Here is a 23,822-nt window from a genome sequence, read left to right on the forward strand (position 1 = left end):
CCTGCACTGCTTCTTCTGGAGGAAGAAGGTGAGTCTCCCCGGATCTGCCACCTGTGGGGTTCCTGCTCGAAGACCTGTGGTCTGACTGTGACTTGGATCATGGTTTAAGGTAACCCCGAGCTGAGGGCTCACTCCTTGGCTCTGTCTCTGTAGCTGCCTTCCCTGCTTTGATACCTGGGGTCTCTGCCACACTCAGACACACCTGGTCTTCCTGTGACCCTGTGGGTCCTGCGACCACACTGTCCCCATGAGGACTCCACCCCCTACATAGCCTCTGGAGCAACATCCCTCAGTGCAGCAGACTTCTAAAAGTTCTGATTTTATGCTCTGCAGCTCCACTGCTTGCCACTAGCCAGCCCCTCCCCCCACGGTCTACCTTCCCATAGCTTCAGATTCACTTCTCTGCATGTCCTACCTTCCAGAAAGTGGTCAATTTTCCATTCCTAGAATTGCTGCTCTTCTTCTCTTCTATCTCCTGTCAGGTTTGTAGCTGTTTGGAATGGTTTGGTCACTATGAAGCTGAACTCCTGGGACCTAATGATATTTCAGTATGCTACTCCTCCGCCATCTTGCTTCCTCCCCCAGGACCATAATGTTTTGATTACTACAGCTTTATGCTCTATCTTGAAGTCAGGAATTGTGATACCTCCAGCTTTGTTTTTCTTTCTTAGGATTGCTTTTAGTATTTGGAGTCTTTCTGTGATTCCTTACAAACTTCAGGATTATTTTTTCTAGTTCTGTGAAAAATGCTGTTGGTATTTTGATAGAGATTGAATTTACAGATTGCTTTGGGTAGTATGGACATTTTAACAATATCAGTTCTTCCAAAACGTGAGGATGGAATATCTCTCCATTTATTTTTTTGTTTATTTTTTAAAAAAATCAATTTTTATTTATTTGTCAGAGAGAGAGAGAGAGAAAGAGAGTGAGCACAAGCAGGGCAGCAGCAGACAGAGGGAGAAGCAGTCTCCCCACCGAGAAGGGAGCCTGATGTAGGACTTGATCCCAGGAACCTGGGATCATGACCTGAGCTGAAGGCAGATGCCTAACTGAGCCACCTAGGTGCCCCTATCTTTCCATTTATATGTGTCATTTTCAATATCTTTCATGAATGTTTTATAATTTTCAAAGTACAGGTCTTTCACCTCCTTAGTGATGTTTAACTCTAGGTATTTTGTTCCTTTTGGTGTCACTGTAAGTGGGATTGTTTTCTTAATATTTCTATTACTTCATTATTAGTATATAGAAACACAATAGTTTCCTCAGTATTAGTTCTGTGTCCTGAAAATTTACTGAATTCATTTATTCTAATAATTTTTTGGTGGAGTCTTTAGGGTTTTCAGTGCATTGTATCATGTCATCTGCAAATAGTGACAGTTTATCTTCATCCTTACCAGTATGGATGCCTTTTATTAGAAGCACTTTTGTTTTGTAACCTGAGGTGTACTTATGAAAAGAAAATGCCCTATGATTAGCTATGCCTTAATTCTTTTACATGACACAAATCCATGTTTGCACACATGCTACTTCTTATGATCTTTAATAGTATTATTCTTTCCCCCATTATTGCACTTGTACCGCTTAACAAAAAGAAAACACTTGCAATTTTATTATGCATCTCTACTATGACACTGTGAGCCCTATGATGGAAATAAAATGTCTCTTAGGTACTTTTGTATCAAATTTATTTCCTGGTTCAATAGCTGGTATTGTAGGTGCTCAACAACAAAAACAAGAGTATATAGTTGAACAATGGGAGGGACCTAAATATAAATATGATACAGTAGTTACAGTTTGTCACAGTATATTTGTAGAAGCTCTAAGAGGAAAAAAACATGTCTCATATTTTCTGTGAAGTGCCAAAAAGTCAGTGAAAAAATGTGAAGATGTTCTTTGGAGCTAACTTCTACTTTTTAATACATGAATAGGCTCCTATGGACTCACTCCTAGAGTTGTTGAGGGGGTATTGGGGGAATGATTTTCTAGATCTAATTATTAGAAAATTCCTCTGAAAGTTATTTTTTGTTTAAAAACAACTGTATTATTATTTATTTAAATTTTTTTATTAATTTCTTTTCAGCATAACAGAATTCATTGTTTTTGCACCACACCCAGTGCTCCATGCAATCCATGCCCTCCATAATACCCACCACCAGGCTCCCCCAACCTCCCACCCCCTGCCCCTTCAAAACCCTCAGGTTGTTTTTCAGAGTCCATAGTCTCTCATGGTTCATCTTCCTTTCCAATTTCCCCCAACTCCCTTCTCCTCTCCATCTCCCTATATCCCCCATGTTATTTGTTATGCTCCACAAATAAGTGAAACCATATGATAATTGACTCTCTCTGTTTGACTTATTTCACTCAGCATAATCTCTTCCAGTCCCGTCCATGTTGATACAAAAGTTGGGTATTCGTCCTTTCTGATGGAGGCATAATACTCCATAGTGTATATGGACCACATCTTCCTTATCCATTCATCCGTTGAAGGGCATCTTGGTCCTTTCCACAGTTTGGCAACCATGGCCATTGCTGCTATAAACATTGGGGTAGAGATGGCCCTTCTTTTCACTACATCTGTATCTTTGGGGTAAATACCCAGTAGTGCAATTGCAGGGTCATAGGGAAGCTCTATTTTTAATTTCTTGAGGAATCTCCACACTGTTCTCCAAATTGGCTGCACCAACTTGCATTCCCACCAACAGTGTAAGAGGGTTCCCCTTTCTCCACATCCTCTCCAACACACGTTGTTTCCTGTCTTGCTAATTTTGGCCATTCTAACTGGTGTAAGGTGGTATCTCAATGTGGTTTTGATTTGAATCTCCCTGATGGCTAGTGATGATAAACATTTTTTCATATATCTGGTAGCCATTTGTATGTCTTAAATTATATTATTTGAATGAATTAAATAAATTTTAAATAAATAATATATAATATTTAATAATAGAATTTAAGTAAATTTTTAAATTTATTTTTAAATAAATAACACAGGCATATACCAAAGAATTTAAAGAGTTCAAAAGAAGTTATGAAGTAAATACCTCCTTCACTCTCTTGTTCCTCAGACACCAAATTCTCCTCCCCTGAAGCAACCCCTGTTACCAGTTTTGGGATCTCTTTCAGGAGATAGTCTATACATTTACATGAAAGATAGTTACACTCAGCTACCCGCCTTGTTTTCTTCACTCAAGAGTATATCTGGGATGTCAGCTATCCTTCAGAAATAATAATAAGTCCCAAGATAAAATATATCTTGGAGATATATATATATATATGTATAATGTTACATATGAAACTACTTCACATTCTATAAGACTGAAGACAATATTCCATTGTATGATTGAATCATAGCTTATTTAACTAGTCTTCTATTAATAGGAACTGACATTTTCCTCAATATTTTGCTATTATAGCAATATTGGAATGAATATTCCTATACTTTCATCATTTCCTATATGTGTGAGAATATCTGTACACCGAGCACCTTAGAAATTGGATTGCTGGCTTACAGGGTGTATGTCTTCTAAATTTTGATCAAAGTTGCCTAATTGTCCTGTATAGAGCTTGTAAAATTTATTCTCCTACAAGCGTGAGGGAAGTCATTTCACTATCCTCAACCACACAGTGGTTATCAAAATGCTTGATCTTTGTTACTCCTGTGGGTTAAAAATGAGATAACATTATAGGCTTATTTTACTTGTATCTTTTTTTGAATGAATTAGTGCTCTTTTTATAAGTTTAAGAATATTTTCTGCATGTTGTCTATATCCTTTTGCTTATTTTCCTATTAGGATATTGTTCTGTTCTCCTGTTCATACAGTTTTATGTATATTAAGGAAACAAATATTGTTTAACTGCCAGATGATTGAGACTTACTAAATTATTGATGGGAAAATAATTGAAATGTACTAAAGATAGAAATACAGTATTAGTTTGTAGCAAAAAAGCTACTTGGGCTAGTGAAATGGGTGGTGGATAGAAAATTTTTGTGTTTTACCATTAAACATCAACATACCACTCCTGATTCCCAACCTTTATTTTTTTCATTTGCAGATCAGGTCTTTGAATTGCTAGAGACATTTCAGTATTAAGATGACCTTTCATTTAAGACCTAGGAGGGAGTTCAAGGAGAACTAGTTCAAGGGACTAATATAACTCCTGGGTAAATGTATTTACTGATCTACAATTGCTGAGTGCCTCCTATACAGGGAAAGAGGAAAAAAAAAAAGCCTGAATCTGTTCTCCGTGGTTCTGGCATTACCGCTCATTTATTTATTTTTTTAATTTAATTTAATTTAATTTTTTTCAGTGTTCCAAAATTCATTGTTTATGCACCACACCCAGTGCTCCATGCAATACATGCCCTCCACAATACCCATCACCAGGCTCACCCCTTCCCCCCAAACCCTCAGTTTGTCTCTCAGAGTCCACAGTCTCTCATGGTTTGTCTCCCTCTCTGATTTTACCACTTATTTTAATGTAAGCAGGACTACCCCACCCCGACTTCTCCTTGGAATCTGGAGCTGCTTGCAATAAGAAGAAAAGCAAGTCTGTATCCCAAACCTGTGTTTATGCCAGTCCCTATATCCACTTGTCTCTGCATTTTTGCATGATTTTGCTATAGGGTCATCTTAGGAAAGTGAAGGAAGTGAGACCATGTGGAATTTAGATGCACCAGAAGTAATAGAAAAGAATTTCTGGTTTTGTCCTGACTAAGCAGCTTGTATTAAACTAACCTTTCCTCTGGAAGTAACCATAGAATCTGGACAGAATACCTAACAGCATCATTTGAAGGCTCTGGAAAACGGTCAACACAGGTGACTTCAGGGGTTACAGTTCCAATAAGGGAGGGACAAGGAAAGGAGTTCTACATTCACCTTGAGTGGTGTTTTCCTGAGAATGTTTGACAGTTCACTGGGTATGGGCAATATGGGGATATGGAGGCATGTGGGAAAGAATGGGAGAAAGGAGGAATAAAGTCTCATCAGAAAGCAGTAGTATCACTGATAGGAGAATATAAAGACTTTGGTGTTTGTGGCCTCTAGAGAAGCTGGAGTTTGAGCAACAAATCCTGGAGAGAGGAGAACCACAGAGAAGTGAGTCTCAAAATATGATGCAATATCCCTTTCAGGCATTTGTTGATTTCTAGTCCATTCATGTGCAAGATGAGATTTCAAGAAATCTAGCAGAAAGCAAAACTGGGAGTCTAAAGAGCTGAGCAGAGCTTTCAGGAGCATGGCGTTCAAGGAGTGCAGAAATAGGAAACTAGGGTGCACTAAAGTGGAGGGACCCTGAAAACAGTCCAGGCTTGCAGATGAGACTCAGAGGACTATTCTTGGAGTATGAGTCATATTTCAGGAATAAAGGCAAAACTAACCTAGCCTATTTTTATACTTAAATTATAGTCTTTAAGTGAAATCAAAATGATCTGCCTCTACTTTCTCTACTGCTACAAGAAAACTTAACTTTTGTTGATTTACTACACCTGCTGTCTTCACAAGTTTTGAAATAAAATATTTAGCTTCAATTTAAAAAATTGCATGGTAACAAACAGGACAAATGATCAAGAACCAGGGTAAGAAGTAAACAACAGACACATGCTTAAGGTTTTTGGTCAGTACTATGGTGAATAATTTTTGGAAAAAAGTAGTTTTTTAAATTATTTTTTAAATTTTCAACATCTCTAATCATCAAGAACAGTGTAAGTCAAAAACCACAATGAGATATCACCTCACATCTGTCAGAATGGCTAAAATAAAAAACACAAGAAACAAGAAGTGTTGGCAAGGATGTGAAGGAAAAGGAACCCTCATGCACTGTTGGCAGGAATGCAAAGTGGTGCACCCACTGTGGAAAAGAGTATGGAGGCTCCTCAAAAAATTAAAAATAGAAATACCATATGATCCAGTAATTCCACTACTGAATATTTAACCAGGGGAAACAAAAACACTAACTCAAAAAGATGTGCACATCCCTGTGTTTATTGCCCCATTATTTACAACAACTAAGACATGGAAGCAACACAGTGACCAGCCACAGACAAATGGATAAGGAAAATATGCACAATGGAATATTGCACAGCCACAGAAAAGGGTGAGAGCTTGCCCTTTGAGACAACATGGATGGACCTAGAGGGTATTTTGCTAAGTGAAATATGTCAGAGAAAGACAAAATGCCATAGGATTCCACTTGTAAATGGTATTTAAAAAATGAATAAACAAAAAGAAGAACCGAACTTATAGAGAACAAACTAATGGTTGCCAGTGGGGAGCAGTGTGGGTTGGGCAAAATGGGTGAAAAGGAAGGGGACATACAAGTTTCCAATTATGTATTAAGTCACATGAATAAAAAACCAGAGCATAAGGAATGCAATCAATGATAATGTAATAGCTATATAATGAGACAGATGGTAGCTATATAGTGGTGAATGTAGCATAATGTGTAAGCTTGCCAAATTGCTAAGTTGTATACCTGAAACTAGTGTAATATTGTGTGTCAATTATACTCAAATTAAAAAAGAAACTAACTTTTTTTTAAGTGGTCACTTTTGTTTTGTTTTCTTTTTTTTAAATTTTTTAGTTCTTTTCAGCGTAACAGTATTCGTTGGAGAAACTAACTTTTTTAACCTGAAGATAAGTTAAATACAATTTTTGTAAATAAGTTAAATGTAATATTGAGCTCTAATTTCTCAAAAGCCATTTTGATTAACACTTTTTATATTCCCAGAAGTTTCTGCAGGGCATTTTTCATATCTTTGTTCCTAAGACTATGTATCACAGGATTAAGGAGTGGGGTCACAACAGAATAAAACAGAGTCACAATCTTTTGTGTTCCAGCATCATGCTCAGATGTTGGGCTTCCATACATGACAAGTACTGAGCCATAGAACAGTGAAACCACAGCCAGATGAGACCCACAGGTGGAGAAAGCCTTTCTTTTCCCAGCTGCTGAAGGGATTTTCAGTACTGCTCTTAGGACCAGAGCATAGGACCCCATGATGAAGAGAAAGGGAATGATGAGGGGCAGAGGACTTAAAGTGGAGAAGACAAGCTCTATCACGGGAGCTTTTTTGCACATGAGTGCTAGAAGAGGACCTGGATCACACAAAAAGTGGTCAATGATCCTGGATCCGCAGAACGACATTTGGGAGATGATGACGATGGGAATCAAGAACCAGAAGAAACCAAGTATCCAGCAACTGACCACAAGATTGGTGCAGAGATCTCTTGTCATCATGGTTGGATAGTGCAGAGGTCGGCAGATGGCAAGATATCGATCAAATGCCATAATAGCCAAGAAAAAGCATTCTGTAGAACCCAAGGAGAAGAAAAAATAAAACTGGAGAAAGCATCCAGAGAAGGAAATGACCTTGGTGTCAGAGAGGAAGTTGGCCAACATGTTGGGGACAGTGGAGGTGACATAGCAGATCTCTAGGAAGGAGAAGTTGGCGAGCAAGATGTACATGGGAGTATGGAGTCTCTGATCCCAGCGCACGGCACAGATGATAGACCCATTGCCCATGAGGGTCAGGAGGTAGACAACAGAGAAGACCAGAAAGAGGAGGATCTGCCCTTCCCTGGGGCAAAGGAAGCCCAGAAGGATGAAACCAGCGATGGTGCTGGAGCTGTTGGAGATTATCATGTGTCTGGGAACTGCGAAAAGACCGTCAAATTATTGAATGACAGTGTAAAGACAGATGAGGACCCAGAGTTTATTTAAAACATCTTGGGAAAGAAAATAGAGAACTCTATGTTTATAGTTACTTTTTTTCTTTGAAAACAAAATATTGACCTGGGTTACTTTTTATTCTCACTGACATTTTTTTTAAAATTTCTTTTCAGCATAACAGAATTCATTGTTTTTGCACCACACCCAGTGCTCCATGCAATACATGTGCTCCTTAATACCCACCACCTGGCTCCCCCAACCTCCCACCCCCCCCGCCCCTTCAAAACCCTCAGATTGTTTTTCAGAGTCCATAGTCTCTCATGGTTCATCTCCCCTTCCAATTTCCCTCAACTTCCATCTCCTCTCCATCTCCCTATGTCCTCCATGTTATTTGTTATGCTCCACAAATAAGTGAACATTTTCATTGTGGACTCAAGATAACTCTGGTTAGAATTGATAAGGTCTTGAAGGAGAGTGTTGTAGAGGTGTTTTAAGATTAGATTAGACCTTATATTTAATAGAGTTTCTGTTTACCTACCTATTCTCACAAAAGTGGAATTTTTTCCATTTTCAGAAGTGGTGACATCATTTGTGGTTGTGGCAGAAGTTGCATCAAACTCTTTATTATGTAACATAAACTTGGAACTTTTTTGAATGACTTCTTTTACATGATTTTTGAAATTGGCCTCATTTAATACTAAATGATTACCTTAATTTGATAATATTACACACCAATTTTATGTGTAAAACAGCCAAGCCAACTGGAGAGAATTAGGTTTAGTTTCTGTTGTGTTAAAATAGCAATTGTAGCCATCCATGGTTGACCAAGGTGAGAGAATTATTAATGGGCCATGTAGAAACAGGTCTGTGTTTACCTAAAAAAGAGATATGAATTTGCCTAGTTTATAGTTATAATTCTATTCCAACAATATATACTATGGTAATTATTAATAATATGGAATTCCAAATAGTGGTGGATTTGTAGGGGATGCAAAGCTAAAACTTTACTCCATCCCTCGGTAACTCCTTAGGATGATCTCAAGGCAGAGTGGCTTTTAAAGGTTGAATATTACATACAATGCTTTTCTTTTGTTCTAAATGAGTTAGAATAACTTTGTTAAGCAATTATGTACTCAGGCCTTGGAATCAATTAGAACCCTCTGTAAATAAATGTATAAATAAGCAACAGAAAATCTGTGTCCCCCACCCCTCATTTTATGTTAAGTCCATATTTTGCTTTTTGAAAATTGGCACAGGTACCCAGGGAGTCTAATAATTTCTTATAGTGAGTAATCGAGTTCTGAGAAAACTGTAGGACCAAGAGCAAAAAGTGACAACAACCAGCTGATACTCCATCTCAAGTATTAGGTTTGGGGGCTTAAAGAGTTTCACTGGAGGAAGAACATTTGTGTAAAGGGGGGTAAGGCAGGGTAAGACTGGGACAGTTACAACATAATAATATTCTTTTAAAACCCTTTCTGGGTCATTTGAAACTAAGGATCCCCTGATTCTGTGGGGGATTCTTGGGGCTGTTAAATCTCCACAGATCTGCCTGACTCTATTTAGCATGTATAAACTGGAATAGGGTTTAATGGACTCTGGTCTTGGTGGAGGAAAAGTGAGCTAGATTCTTTTGGTACCTGCACTATGAACTTCCATTTCCTAGATGTCTTTTCCTTTTCTGCTTTTAAACTCATTTGTGTAGGGGCCTAATAAATTTCCGAGACCACACATTTACCTTTTAAAAAGGGTAGTTGGAAGCAGACAACAGAAGAATGTATTATTTTTTTGAAGTCGCTCTGTACCAGCTTTGTTCATGATTAAGGACATTAAGCAGTTAGCCTTTTTTTGCAGCATGCCCTGCAGTGTTTTCAAAGTTACATTGGAATCACATGAGACTGCTGATTGCTAAAGAATTAAAACAGGGACATGGGAAAGATTTTGCTATGTGTAAAGTCCTTGATGGATTCTAAAAAAAGATAAAGTCTATAAGTCTAGCGCTAATTCAGAGGAAGGTAACTTAATTATGAGCAATTAAAAACAAGGGTTACTAATAATGATTAGTATTTTTGACCAGGGTTGTATTGCTGGTATTTGTGAAATTCCATTTTAGGAGTAAACATCTGCTAAACAATCTAATAATTGGCCCTTGGATTAAATGTTTAAGAATTTCCCCCCTCCCCGCCATAGAACTTATTTCAGTGTGGTATTTCTTCCCTTTCTCTTACCCTCACATCTCATTCGTCAAAACTTTCTGTTCATTTGTCTCCAAAATAAGTCTCTGGTCCACCTACTTCTCTGTAGCTTAAGCTGTCATCTTTTCTCTGCTGGACCACTGGGATGCTGTTCTGATTGCTTCCTGCTTCCACCCTTCCCATCTACAACCTGCTATCCATGCCACAGCCAGAGTGACTATTTAAAAAAGGAAAATCAGATCAGTCCTTGTTCTTGCATGTGATTTCAATTAACTTCCCAAAGCACTTACAGTAAATAAAATCTCCACACCAGGGTCTTTGATTTGACCCTGCTTAATATTTCTAACTTCATCTCATGATTCTGTTAATCAAACACACACATACATACTTTCTTTGTCTCTCATACACACATGCCCCCCCTCCCCCAACATACACGGTTGTGCAAAGGAGGTGAACACATAAGGGCTTCAGATATAAAATAGGGTTCAACAAGCAGAGGGGTTGCAGAATGTGCCCTTCTCTGCACTGATCTCATTGGGAGGTGTACATATTTGAATTATACCCACACTAGCCAGCATTTCAGTAGAGATGGACCCATTTCTGTAATGCTTTACACCAAGGGCCAGAAAATTTTGTCTTAAAAATTTTGGGTTGTAGGGGCATTTGGGTGGCTCAGTCAGTTAAGTGTCTGCCTTAGGCTCAGGTCATGATCCTAGAGTCCTGGGATCAAGCCCCATGTCGGACTCTCTACTTAGCAGGGAGTCTTCTTCTCCCTCTCACTCTCCCTCTGTGCTCTTCCTGTCTCTCAAATAAATAAATAAATAAAAATCTTAAAAAAATTTTTTGGCTTGCAGGCCATGTAGTCTCTGTCACAACTACTCACCTTTGCTGTTGTGTGAAAGCAGCTACAAACATTATCTAACTGAATGCACATGGCTGTATTCCAATAAGATGTTATTTATGTCCACTGAAATTTGGATTTCATGTAACTTTCATGTGTCACAGAATGTTACTTACATATTGATTTTAACATTTAAGTTAAAAATGTAAGAATTCTTAGTCTATTGGTCATACAAAAACAGACAGCAGACCAGATTTGTTCCATTTTTTATAGTTTACTGACTCCTGCTCTTTCGTATTTACAAGCAGGAAGGCAGGGACCATCCATTTGATTGTGGAATGATGGCAACTTGGTCCAACAATAATGACCTTTTAAGAAAAAGAGGGGACAGCTGTTGGAATCTACCTGCTCTGCTTAGCAGATCTGTTAGGACAGCTTTCCATTAAATTACAAAAATGAATTAAAAAAGCTATCAGGATTTGCCCTTATCTCTTTGTCTCTGACACACATGCACACATGTATATGTGCACATGATAGTTCAGAAATACAACATTGGCCGCCTTCTAGTTTCTAGAAGTGAATACTTTCCCGACTCAGGCTCTTTGTTTTTGTCCTTCAAGTTCATTCTTCATCCCCAGTGCCCAGGACAGTCTGAAGAAAATAGTATTTTGTAAATATTTGTCAAAGAAATTATCTACATTGTTACAGAGAATATAGCTAGGTGATAGATACATAAATATTTATGAATTACTTCATTTGAACTTCAAAAATCCTGTGAGATGAAATTTTAGGAAATGAAATGTAAAGAAAGACTCCAAATGACCTGGGACTACAGAGCATTGGCCCATACTTGAGAGGAATTCCATTCAAAAAAAGCAATGCAAGATGGAATGTTCTGGATCGTAGGGCATGTTGAACCCAAACCCAGAGGTTTCCTGTCTGACTGCTAAAGATGGTTGTGGTCCCACAGCTTTTGGATGTTGAAGTAGGAAAGAGTGGGATGGAAATTCTAGATTCAGTGCGGCGACGGAGTTGCTCAGTGGCTCTAGTGGGTGTTTCTGTTTTGTTTTCTTTTTTTAATCTTTATAAGCTTTGATTTCTTTATATGAAAAGGAAGTAGTAGCATATGAGTTTTATCACTTTTAATTATAAAATGCTTTATATGAAAAGGGAGTAGCAGCATATGATTTTTATCACTTTTAACTATAAAATGCTTACTCTCATTCCAAGTACAGCAAAAGTGCATATGCTCTGGAGACTTTATAGATCTACAGGCGATATTTTAGTCACATTTATGTCTCAGATAAAACATCACTTGGATAGGTTGTTGCTTATATATGAAAACCAAAAGATCCAGGCCAACTATCTTTCAGGGCAATTCTCCCGTGTTGAGTGCCTGACAGAGTTGCCCTAGAAAACAAGAAGTGTGTGAAAAATGAGAATCTGTGTGTCATCACGATTTCATGCTTGACCTAACTAAATTGACAGTGGGTGAAAAAAAGGTATTTCTAACAAGACCGCATTCTTACTCACCTTTTATTAGTTGGCCTCTCTGTACAGAGAGTGGCAGTGTTTACCTGGTATGGGGCTTTGGACAATGGCAGGAAGATTCTCCAGACTCAGTTTTAGAAAGTGCTATGTAGATGTAGTGCATATATGGATACAGTGCTGCCAAAGCTGTGGTAGGTATTCAGGATGCATAGACTGAGTTAATTAAGAAGTCAGACAAAATAAACTACACTCTCACCTTCATTATATCTTGGAAAGGTTGGGTAGACCCAATCTAGGACAGCCAAGGCCTGAGCTTTCAGATGAGAGAAAGATGTTTCTCTGATATTTCACCTTGTTTCCTAAGGCAGGTCTGAGAAGACAGGATGGTATGGAAGTACTATTGGCCTACTCTCTTAACAGCACATCCTTTTACTTCATTTGGTTTGGACAGATTACCACACCTGTCCCATTTCTGCAAAGCACTTGAAAATAGGAACAGTGTTCTCATTTATGAGAAGTGATTGGTAGTTAAGCCTAGTAGAAAAGCAAAGTATTTGGAGTCAGGAGCCTAGGGTTTGAATTACAAATCATATTTTACCAACTATATGAACTTTGTCAAGTCAGTTATGTAATACCATTTCCCAGTCTTTTCATCTGCAAAATGGGCAGAGTAACACTTTCACTAAGGGGTGGGGGACTCTGAGATAACCTGTGGAAGAGCCTTATCTAGGTCCTCACACAAAAATGCTTTAGGAATTGTTAACTATATAATATGTACCTGAAGCAAAGTGAAGGGGAGCCTTGTTTAGGGGGTGGTAGTTTTTCTAGCACTTTTATGTTTATTTTTCTCCTCTAAGCATTATGTCATTGCTTTCAAGGGGACAAACGGGGGATCCAAACCTGAAGATTCTCTTACAGTATCTGGTCTTCCTGGAGAGGAGAGCGGGTCTCTTCCACAATAACCCTCAATGAGAGAAGGTGTAGAAATAGGGTGATCTCTTTGTATTTGCTGGAGGTTGGAGGGATTATAAGCAGAGCCTCTAGGGAGTGGGCCCTGCTCCATGAGGATAACCTTTCCACTTCTAGAAAGAGAACTGTGTCAGGAGACTGTTCTGTGCCAATTCTTTTCTTCCCCGGGGGCCTGCCTTCTCTGGAGACCCCGGTGCCTTCCACCTTTGTTTTCTAGTAGAGGAGAAAATATTACCTTTTCCAGCCCTAATATTCTCAGGGATGACCTGAGATCTAGTCAACCTCCAACCGACTCAGAGCACCTGCCAGCTGCCCAAAGGAAAGTCTATCCAAGTAACAGGGTGTGGTGACTACATGCAGGAAGCTACTTACTGGGCCTCTAGTGAGTGGTATGAATCATGGGTTTTAGGGACAGAACCTCTTCTGACTTTCCATAAAGGAGAGATGCGGGAAGGTGTGATGAGATCTCAGGCATAGAGGGCTGTGCAGTTGCAGCAGGAATTAATCTTCTTGGCTCCTACCTGGTTTCTTTATAGATATTTTCTTTCTTGTTTATGGTTGGGCCCTGTGAGCCTCAAACAGCTGAATTTTAGGGTACACCGCCCAGGTCCAAGAGAGGCCAGAGCAGGGCATTTCACAGTTCCTCTCCAGCAGTTGCATCTGGCAGCTGGGTTCTATGCCTCCCTCATCTCTGATGGAGTGCAGGTTTTTTTTTTTTTTTTTTTTTTTTTTTTTTTTTTTTTTTTTTTTTAGCACAACTCATTTTCTGTCTTTCTGTTTCCAACTGTGGAAGAAGGTTCATCTTAAAGACAGTTAGTTCATTTTGCTTCCTTGTTTGAACAGCTTTAATGTTTCCCTCAGTCACAACACAAGATTCAAAACTGACAAACAAGAACACCTGCAATTCATCTCTAACATTATTATTATTTTTTTAAAGATTTTATTTATTTATTTGACAGCAGTGGTCACAAGTAGGCAGAGAGGCAGAGGGGAAGCAGGCTCCCCACTGAGCAGAGAGGCCAATGCAGGGCTCAATCCCAGGACTCCGAGATCATGACCTGAGGTGAAGGCAGAGGCTTAACCCACTGAGCCACCCAGGCACCCCTCATCTCTAACATTATTATTCCTGTTGTTGTTATTTTCCTTTTCCCCACTGTTTCTTACAGATGTTCTTGTGTCACGGCCACATCAAGCTACATAGCATGCAATGGAAGGTCATATATTTTCATGGAATGAATAATTTCACCCTCTGAAAAGTAGACAAGAACACTGCATTAATGACTGGCAGTGGGAGAGTTAAGCCCTGTGGGGTGAGGGACCTGGGGAGATTAATTTACTCATGCAGATAACGAGAGCTAATTTATGACGTGTCCTCTTTGTATTCTTTGTATTCCTTTTCTTGTTTAGTTTTGTGTTTTGTTAGCATCTTCTCTTACTGATCCCCTCAGCCCAGATATTTTCTCACAGAATTCTTGGAGGTGGTATTAGTACAGTGTAACAGAGGTCATTGGTTCCCTGTGTATATTCCCTCTATATTTCCTCCTTTGTTCACTTTAGTGTAGCTGCCATCCTCCACGTTTATTTCCCAAAGGTTTTTTTTGTTGTTGATTTTGTTTTGTTTTCTGACTGGGAAACCTGCTTTGCCTGCCTGTTCTTCATTCTTTCACACCAGAAGTTCTGGGAAGTTAATGACCTCTGTACTCCCTAGAAGCCCTCAACTATGGACAGATGAGAACTGGGATATCAAAATTCCAGCTCCCTTGCAGAGTGAAATAACTCTGGGATGTCTATGGGACTTCTCTGGGGTTCTCCAGAGGGATTAGCTCCAGTTACCCACAGTGGTAGCTGGCTTGACAATGTACCTTTTCTACTGGAATACTTCCTTGTTTCACTCTTCTGTCAATGTTCCATTCATTACCCAAATGAACTACTTGCACTGGAATCCTTCTCAGGATTTTTTTCTGGGGAGACCAGCAGAGCCATAGGGGCAGGTACATTATGACCCTACCACCATTTGTAACTGTTTAGACGAGCAAAGTTGTTTCAAGTTTCAAACAACCAGTAAACATTTTTTTCCCAAATAAACTTTTTGACAATTTAAATATTGTTAGATGGGTGCTATTCTTTATAATGGTTTCTCTAAGAGTATTACTAATTTTGTTTGGAAAGATGAATTATGAGAGTTTATGAAATAAAAACATCAATAATTTACCCTTAAAATTCATCTATAAATAGCTTATTCTCCATATTACTCACTCTACAAGTTTTTAAGAGAAAGAACAAAACATTTTTGTTTTACCTAATTCTGTCGTCTCCATTTCATTTGTCATAATTGCTGGACAAGACTAGATTTTGAACAAGTTTTCTGTTTCTTTTATGATAATTATGAAACTAAACTAGCATAACCACTCAGTTTAGTTTACACCAGTAAACTTTGGTCAAAATTGAATTTTTTTTTTTTTTTTGCTTTTGAGTTGTAGAAATTCTTTATGTATTTTGGGTTTTAACCTCTTGTCAAATATATGGTTTGCAAACACTTTGCCATTCTGCAGGTTCCCTTTTCATTTAGTGTATTCTTTCTTTTGCTGTGCAGAAGCTTTTAAGTTTGATGTACCAGTTGTTGCTTTTTGCTTTTCTTTCATGGGCTTTGGTGTCATATCCAAAAAATAATTGTGCAGACCAGAGACTTTTCGGTGTGTTTAAGAAGCTTTTCCCTTATGGTTTCTTCTAAGAGCTTTACAGTTTTTAGATCTTATGATTATCTATTTGTGTTTATTTTTGTGTATAATGTAGGATATGGTTCCAATTTCATTCTTTGGCATGTGGATATTCAGTTTTCCCAACACCATTTATTAAGGAGACTATCCTTTCCCCATTTGGTGTTCTTGGTCCTTTTGCCAAAGAGTAGTTGATCTTATATGCATAGGCTTATCAGATGTGTCTTCTTTCAACTTTGTAAACTTACTGTTATCATTTTGAAGCTTGCTACACATTGGGATGTGCTGTGCTGTCTCATTGTTTATTTTCTCATCTGTGGGCTGAACTGGAGAAGAGCATGCTGTACTTTCTTTTCCAAAGCAGTCATTTACACAGTCAAAACAGAAGATGTGTTCACATCCTCCTCAGCATGTAGGTTCCTTCAAGATATTGCTATAATCCAAATATTTCAGGTTCTTATCCAGTTGATTGTATCAGTTTCTTATTGATGCTTCCACAAATGCCGAAAATTTAGTGGCTGAAAACATGCAACTGTATTACCTTAGGGTTCTGGAAGATAGAGTCCAAAATAGGTCCACTGGACTAAAATCAAGATGTCAGCAGGACAGAGTTCCTTATGGAGGCTGTAAGGGAGAATCATTTCTTTGCCTTTTTTTTTTTTTAAATAGCTTTCAGATATCTTCTGCATTATTTGGCTCATGGTTTCCTCTTCCATCTTCAAAGACATCTTCAAACCTCGCTCAAACTCTAATCTCTACTTCCATTGTCTTATTTCCCTCTTTGACTCTTTTCTCCTTCTTTCCTCTTACACTTATAAGGAAGTTATAAGTGTCATATGATATGTTTTGTTCTTTTTCCTGAAAACTTGTAGAGTGAGTAATATGGAGAATAAGCTATTTATAGATGAATTTTAAGGGTAAATTATTAATGTTTTATTTCATAAATTTTCATAATTCACCTTTCCACACAAAATTCATAATACTCTTAAAGAAACCATTATAAAGAATAGCACCCATCTAACAATATTTAAATTGTCAAAAAGTTTATTTGGAAAAAAATGTTTACTGGTTGTTTGAAACTTGAAACAGCTTTGCTCATCTAAACATATGATAATTGTCTTTCTCTGATTGACTTATTTTGCTCAGCATAATACACTCTAGTTCCATTCACGTCGTTGCAAATGGCAAGATTTCATTTCTTGATGTCTGCATAGTATTCCGTTGTATATATGTATACCACATCTTCTTTATCCATCCATCTGTTGATGGACATCTAGATTCTTTCCATAGTTTGTGGACATTGCTGATATAAACATTCAGGTGCACATGCCCCTTTGGATCACTACGTTTGTATCTTTAGGGTGCAATACCCAATACTTTAGGGTAAATACCCAGTAGTACGATTGCTGGGTCGTAGGGTAGCTCTATTACCAACTTTTTGAGGAAACTCCATGCTGTTTTCCAGAGTGGCTGCACCAGTTTACATTCCCACCAACAGTGTAGAAGGGTTCCCCTTTCTCTGCATCCACACCAGCATCTGTCGTTTCCTGACTTGTTAATTTTAGTCATTCTGACTGGTGTGAGGTGTTATCTCATTGTGATTTTGATTTGTATTTCCCTGATGACGAGTGATATGGAACATTTTTTCAGGTGTCTGTTGGCCATTTGGATGTGTTCTTTGCAGAAATGTCTGTTCATGTCTTCTGCCCATCTCTTGATTGGATTATTTGTTCTTTGGGTGTTGAGTTTGATAAGTTCTTTATGGATTTTGGACACTAGCCCTTTATCTGATATGTCATTTATGAATATCTTCTCCCATCCTGTGAGTTGTCTTTTGGTTTTGTTGACTATTTCTTTCGCTGTGCAAAAGCTTTTGATCTTGATGAAGTCCCAATAGTTCATTTTTGCCCTTCCTTCCCTCACCTTTGGCGATGGTTCTAGGAAGAAGTTGCTGTGGCTGAGGTCGAAGAGGTTGCTGCTTGTGTTCTCCTCCAGGGTTTTGCTGGATTCCTGCTTCACGTTGAGGTCTTTCATCCATTTTGAGTCTATTATTGTGTGTGGTATAAGGAAATGGTACAGTCTCATTCTTCTGCATGTGGCTGTCCAATTTTCCCAACACCATTTGTTGAAGAGACTGTTTTTTTCCCATTGGACATTCTTTCCTGCTCTGTTGAAGATTAGTTGACCATAGAGCTGAGGGTCTATTTCTGGGTTATCTATTCTGTTCCATTCATCTATGTGTCTGTTTTTGTGCCAGTACTACATGATTACATTACTTGATGATTACAGCTTTGTAAGAGAGCTTGAAGTCTGAAATTGTGATGCCACCAACATTGGTTGGCTTGCTTGCTTTTTATTTATTTATTTATTTTTCTATCTATTTATTTATTTTTTAGATTTTGGTTTTTTTTTTTCAGTGTTCCAAAATTCATTGTTTATACACCACACCCAGCACTCCAGGGAATATGTGCCCTCCATAATACCCACCACCAGGCTTTCTTTTTTCAACATTCCTCTGACTGTTGGGGGTCTTTTCTGGTTCCATATAAATTTTAGGATTATTTGTTCCATTTCTTTGAAAAAAAATTGATGGTATTTTGAGAGGGATTGCATTAAATTTGTAGATTGCTTTAGGTAGCATAGACATTTTCACAATATTTGTTCTTCCAATCCATGAACATGGAATGTTTTTCCATTTCTTTATGTCTTCCTCAATTTCTTTCATGAGTATTCTACAGTTTTCTGACTACAGATTCTTTGCATCTTTGGTTAGGTTTATTTGTAGGTGTCTTATGCTTTTGGGTGTAATTGTACATGAGATCGACTCCTTAATTTCTCTTTCTTCTGTCTTGCTGTTGGTGTATAGGAATGCAACTGATTTCTGTGCATTGATTTTATATCCTGACACTTTTCTGAATTCCTGTATGAGTTCTAGAAGTTTTGGAGTGGAGTCTTTTGGGTTTTCCACATGAAGTATCATATCATCTGCAAAGAATGAGAGTTTGACTTTTTCTTTGCTGATTCAGATGCCTTTAATTTCTTTTTGTTGTCTGATTTCCGAGGCTAGGACTTCTAGTACTATCTTGAATAGCAGTGGTGATAATGGACATCCCTGCCATGTTCCTGACCTTAGCAGAAAATCTCTCAGTTTTTCCCCATTGAGATGATATTTTCTGTGTGTTTTTCATAGATAGCTTTGATGTTATTGAGGTATGTACCCTCTATGCCTACATAGAGTTTTGATCATGAAAGGATGTTGTACTTTGTCAAATGCTTTTTCAGCATCTATTGAGAGTATCATATGGTTCTTGTTCTTTCTTTTTTTAATGCATTGTATCACATTGACTGGTTTGCAGATGTTGAACCAACCTTGCAGCCCAGGAATATATCCCACTTGGCCATGGTGAATAATCCTTTTAATGTACTCTTGGATCCTATTGGCTAGTATTTTGGTGAGAATAGTTCATTCAGGGAACACAATTGAAGAGACCCTAATGAAGAGAATTTTTATAGAGACACAGACAGAGTTAAGATAATCCAGAATGGCTATTGAGCCACTCAGAGCCTAGTAACACAGAGAAACTATTATTACCCAAGACCTCACAAGGTCGGAAGAGGAAATAGTGTTAGAGGAGCCCCATAAGAGCAAGAGTGGTAAAGCAGGTATCATCTGAGAGAACCTGTATTCCTAGAGAGATGTAGCCATTGCTAGAACAAAGTAGTGAACACAGAAGATATATACCATCCAGGCTGAGCCATAACATTCATAGGGCCCAGGGCAAAAATACAAGTGGACTCCCATATGCAATATGTCTAAATATTTAAAAGATAAAAATCAAACTAAGAGTGTCCTGTAAAATATGTCCTATCCTTCTACATTTTCAGGTGTACTTTGTATGGACTTAGAAACCTAGGTTCAGAAGTAGAATTCTGAGATTCCTCAGAGTTTCATGCAGAACCGTGGTGCAGAGAGAGCTGACCTCTTACTCCAGGCCCTTTCTCTTGTGGCTCACTCCCTTCTCTTCCTACCCCTGAATCAGTTTGACAATGTGAGAGGCCCTCACATACTCACATAGGAGGACACCTATCTTGTATATCCAGGCTCTGTCCATACCACTTCAAATAACCCCATTGTCACCTCTGTGATCCAGGGATGTACACACAGACTGCCATTCAGATGATAGAATAGGGGAAAATGTTCACACAGGCCAGGGAAGTGGGCCTGGGGCCATTAGAGAAGGGAATTCCAGAGACCTGAGTAGTCAGAGCTTGATCTAGAAAAGGAGAGGGTGAGGCCCTCTGTGGGAAATTTTATTGGTCGCATGGTCAGTCACCATACCATTAGGAAACAAAGTGAGCAGAGCGAGGCACTCTAAAGCATAGGAATAATGGGATCCATTTTCCTGGGTCTATGCGCTGTGTTGAAGCTAACTTCTCTTTCTTCCCTCTGATCTCCTGATGGTGTTCCCCATTAGCTTTATTTAGCAGGAAGCCATACATAATGGAGCTTGTGGGGTGTAGTGCTTTTAGTGGACAAATAGGGAAGAGCACAAAGAGGAGGATCCAAAACTCCTTGGGGTGAGAGGAGTCAGAGTGTTAGCATTTTGGACGTGTTAAAATGTTCAGGTATCTGTGAAATGTAGAAAAGCCAGCAGTTAGTGAATGTTAATGGAATGACTTAGGGTTGTCATTTCTGTCATCCCATTTACATCAAGCTAGGTGTTGCAACAAGACTCTACTGCCTCTTTTGAGTGTTGTAGTAGAGAATGACATTTCAATCCCTAACATTTTCTATACTCATATATTCATATTTTATTGAGAGATATTTGACATACAAGGTTATGTTTCAGTTGTACAATGTAAAGATTTGATATATGTACATATTGGAAAATCATCACCACAATAAGTCTAATTAAAATCACCACACATGATTACAAAATTTCTTTTCTCCCTCGTTCTTTGTTATACTACTATGACTAACTGGAATTATATGTTTATCTGATTATTATTGGTCTCCCTCACTAGATTGTAAATTTCACAAATGCAGGGACTTTCTTTTCTACATTGATGTAGTTCATTAAATTTTTAAAAGATTAGTATATTTGATTTTGAGAGGGTATGTGAGTGGGAGGAGGGGCAGATGGAAAGAAGCAGAGTCCCAGCTGAGTTCAGAGCCTCACACAAGATTTGATCCCATGACCCCAAGATCATGATCTGAGCCAAAATCAAGAGTCAGACAATTTAACCGACTGAGCCACCCAGGCATCCCTCATTAAATGTTTTTAATGAATGAGTAAGCAATAAAGAATATAAATATAATAGTTCTGAAAAAGAGTCTGGTTATAACTTTAATACAGTTTATTTCCTCCCACAAATTCTCAGATGACAAAGTAATTCCCATTTGCTCTCTCCAGAACTAAGAAGTCTGAATGAAATGATGTCTGTGGACTCTTAGATCCTGGCTCCTTCATATGTTATGGAAGGCAGCCTCCTTTATAGATTATGCAAGGGACTCGGGAATTGTGGGGGAACTGTTCCTCAGGACCCAATTCTTGGAAAATTTGCCAGTAGAGATGATGTCGTCGTCGTCGTCGTCATCATCATCATATCATCATCAATAAAATTTTGTCTCCGGGATAACAAAGGGTATAGGGGGGAAATAAATCTTCCTTTATTTTGTATCTAAGACACCCTCCATCCTCTTCCCAAGTGAAACCATTGTTAGGTTTCATATCTATCCTTTGAAAGTATAGTCTATCCTTTAAAAAATGCACAAATTTATAATTTAAACAGAAATGACAGATTATATCATTTATTCACTTAACAAAGTAACTTGTATGTGGTTCTATATCTGTACATCTAAACTCCCTCATTTAAAAAAAGTTTCACTTTCCATTGCATGGGCACATCATGTTACTTAAAGAGGTCTCAATAAATGGGCATTTAAGTGGTTTGCTATTACAACATTGCAACAATGAATATTCTTCTGCATGCATATTTTCACATATGCGTGCTTGTATGTGTAGACTAGGTATTTAGGAATGAGTGTAATTGCTGGGTTAATGGATAGCATGCATTTTAAAGTTTGTTAAATTGTTTGTGATTTGTTCTAAGTAGAAGTTGTACCAGTTTACATTTCTATCAGTAATATACATATTTCTCCCTGCTCAGATGAAAGGCTATTTGATGGCTGCATATCTGAATGGCAAACATATTTTCTTATAGTTTATTATGTATTTCTTTCTTTATGAGTAGAAAGAGCAGCTCTTTAAAAATAAAAAAAAATTCTGTGCATTATAAAGTTATGACCAGAGCAGGTCCCTCAAAATTTCCATTCTCCAGCTTATTCATCTATAAAGTGAGGGAATGGGGCACCTGGGTGGCTCAGTGGGTTAAAGCCTCTGCCTTCAGCTCTGGTCATGGTCCCAGGGTCCTGGGATCGAGCCCCACATTGGGCTCTCTGCTCGGCAGGGAGCCTGCTTCCTCCTCTCTCTCTGTCTGCCTCTCTGCCTATCTCTATCTGTCAAATAAATTAAAAAAAAATAAAGTGAGGGAATTGGATAATGTCTCTGAGTCCTTTCTTGCTCTAATGATTCTAGGAAAAGTATGAACAGCCACAATGAATAAATTCAATAATAGGATGAACAATTCTCAGAGTGGTATTGGTTATTAATATTTTTTTCACCTGAAGAAGTATGAAGGTAGGCTAGTTACTCAAAGTTTTTTTTTTTTTTTTTTACCAAAGTAAAAATTTTTTATATTCCTAGAAATTTCTGCAGGGCATATTTCATATCTTTGTTCCTCAGACTGTAGATGACAGGATTAATGAGTGGGGTTCCTACAGAATAAAACAGGGTCACAAGCTTCTGCATCCCAGATTCATGTTCAGATGTTGGGCTCAGATACATGACCATCACTGAACCATAGAACAGTGAAACCACAGCCAGATGGGACCCACAGGTAGAGAAAGCTTTTCTTCGTCCAGCTGCTGAAGGGACCCTCAACACAGCTCTCAGGACCAGAGTATAGGATACTATGATGCAGAGGAAAGGAATAAATAAAAGCAAAGAACTTAAAATCATCCAAAAGAACTCCATTATTGGGGCCCTGGCACAGGTGAGTGCTAATAGGGGACCTGGATCACACAGGAAGTGGTCAATGATCCTGGACCCACAGAATGACATTTGGGAAATAACAATGATAGGGACCGGGAACCAGAGGAAACCAAGTATCCAGCAGGTGACCACCAGATTGGTACAGAAACGTCTTGTCATAATGGTTGGATAGTGTAGAGGTCGGCAGATGGCAAGGTACCGATCAAATGCCATAATAGCCAAGAAAAAGCATTCTGTAGAACCCAAAGAGAAGAAAAAGTAGAACTGGAGAAAGCATCCAGAGAAGGAGATGACCTTGGTGTCAGAGAGGAAGTTGGCCAACATGTTGGGGACAGTGGAGGTGACATAGCAGATCTCTAGGAAGGAGAAGTTGGCGAGCAAGATGTACATGGGAGTATGGAGTCTCTGATCCCAGCGCACGGCACAGATGATAGACCCATTGCCCATGAGGGTCAGGAGGTAGAGAAGGGTGAAGAGCAGAAAGAGGAGGATCTGCCCTTCCCTGGGGCAAGGGAACCCCAGAAGGATGAAACCAGTGATGGTGCTGGAGATGTTGAGGGTGTTGGAGATTTTCATGTATCTGGGAGCTATGAAAGAACCCATAATTACTGAATATTCCTGGAACAGTGGAGAGGTTTCATTTTCTTTGTCCAAAGAAGAAACTGAGATTAGTTTATTTATTCATTATGAATTCAATATTTATTGAATGTTTACTGCTGACAAGGTATTTTTTCTAGATACTGGGGGTATAGCAGTGAACAAAATAGATTAAAAATCCCTATTGCCTTTAGCTTATCCCTGGTAGTAGAACGCAATGTAGGTTGACATT

General features: G+C 38.5%; 2 protein-coding genes across 2 annotated transcripts; both read right to left on the bottom strand.

Moving 5' to 3' along the window:
- Positions 1-6,711: 6,711 nt before the first annotated feature.
- LOC308346820 (olfactory receptor 11G2-like) lies at positions 6,712-7,638 on the bottom strand (the record flags this gene model as incomplete). The annotated part of the gene is made up of 1 exon (XM_080809868.1): positions 6,712-7,638. The coding sequence occupies one exon, from the start codon at positions 7,636-7,638 to the stop codon at positions 6,712-6,714; it is 927 nt and encodes a 308-aa protein (XP_080665994.1).
- A 14,995-nt stretch (positions 7,639-22,633) lies between these two features.
- Positions 22,634-23,596, bottom strand: LOC308346787 (olfactory receptor 11G2-like; the record flags this gene model as incomplete). Its single annotated transcript, XM_080809830.1, has 1 exon — positions 22,634-23,596. The coding sequence occupies one exon, from the start codon at positions 23,594-23,596 to the stop codon at positions 22,634-22,636; it is 963 nt and encodes a 320-aa protein (XP_080665956.1).
- Positions 23,597-23,822: the final 226 nt, after the last annotated feature.

This window comes from Martes martes (genome assembly GCF_963455335.1).
Source record: "Martes martes genome assembly, chromosome: 7".
Classification (NCBI taxonomy): Eukaryota; Metazoa; Chordata; class Mammalia; order Carnivora; family Mustelidae; genus Martes; species Martes martes.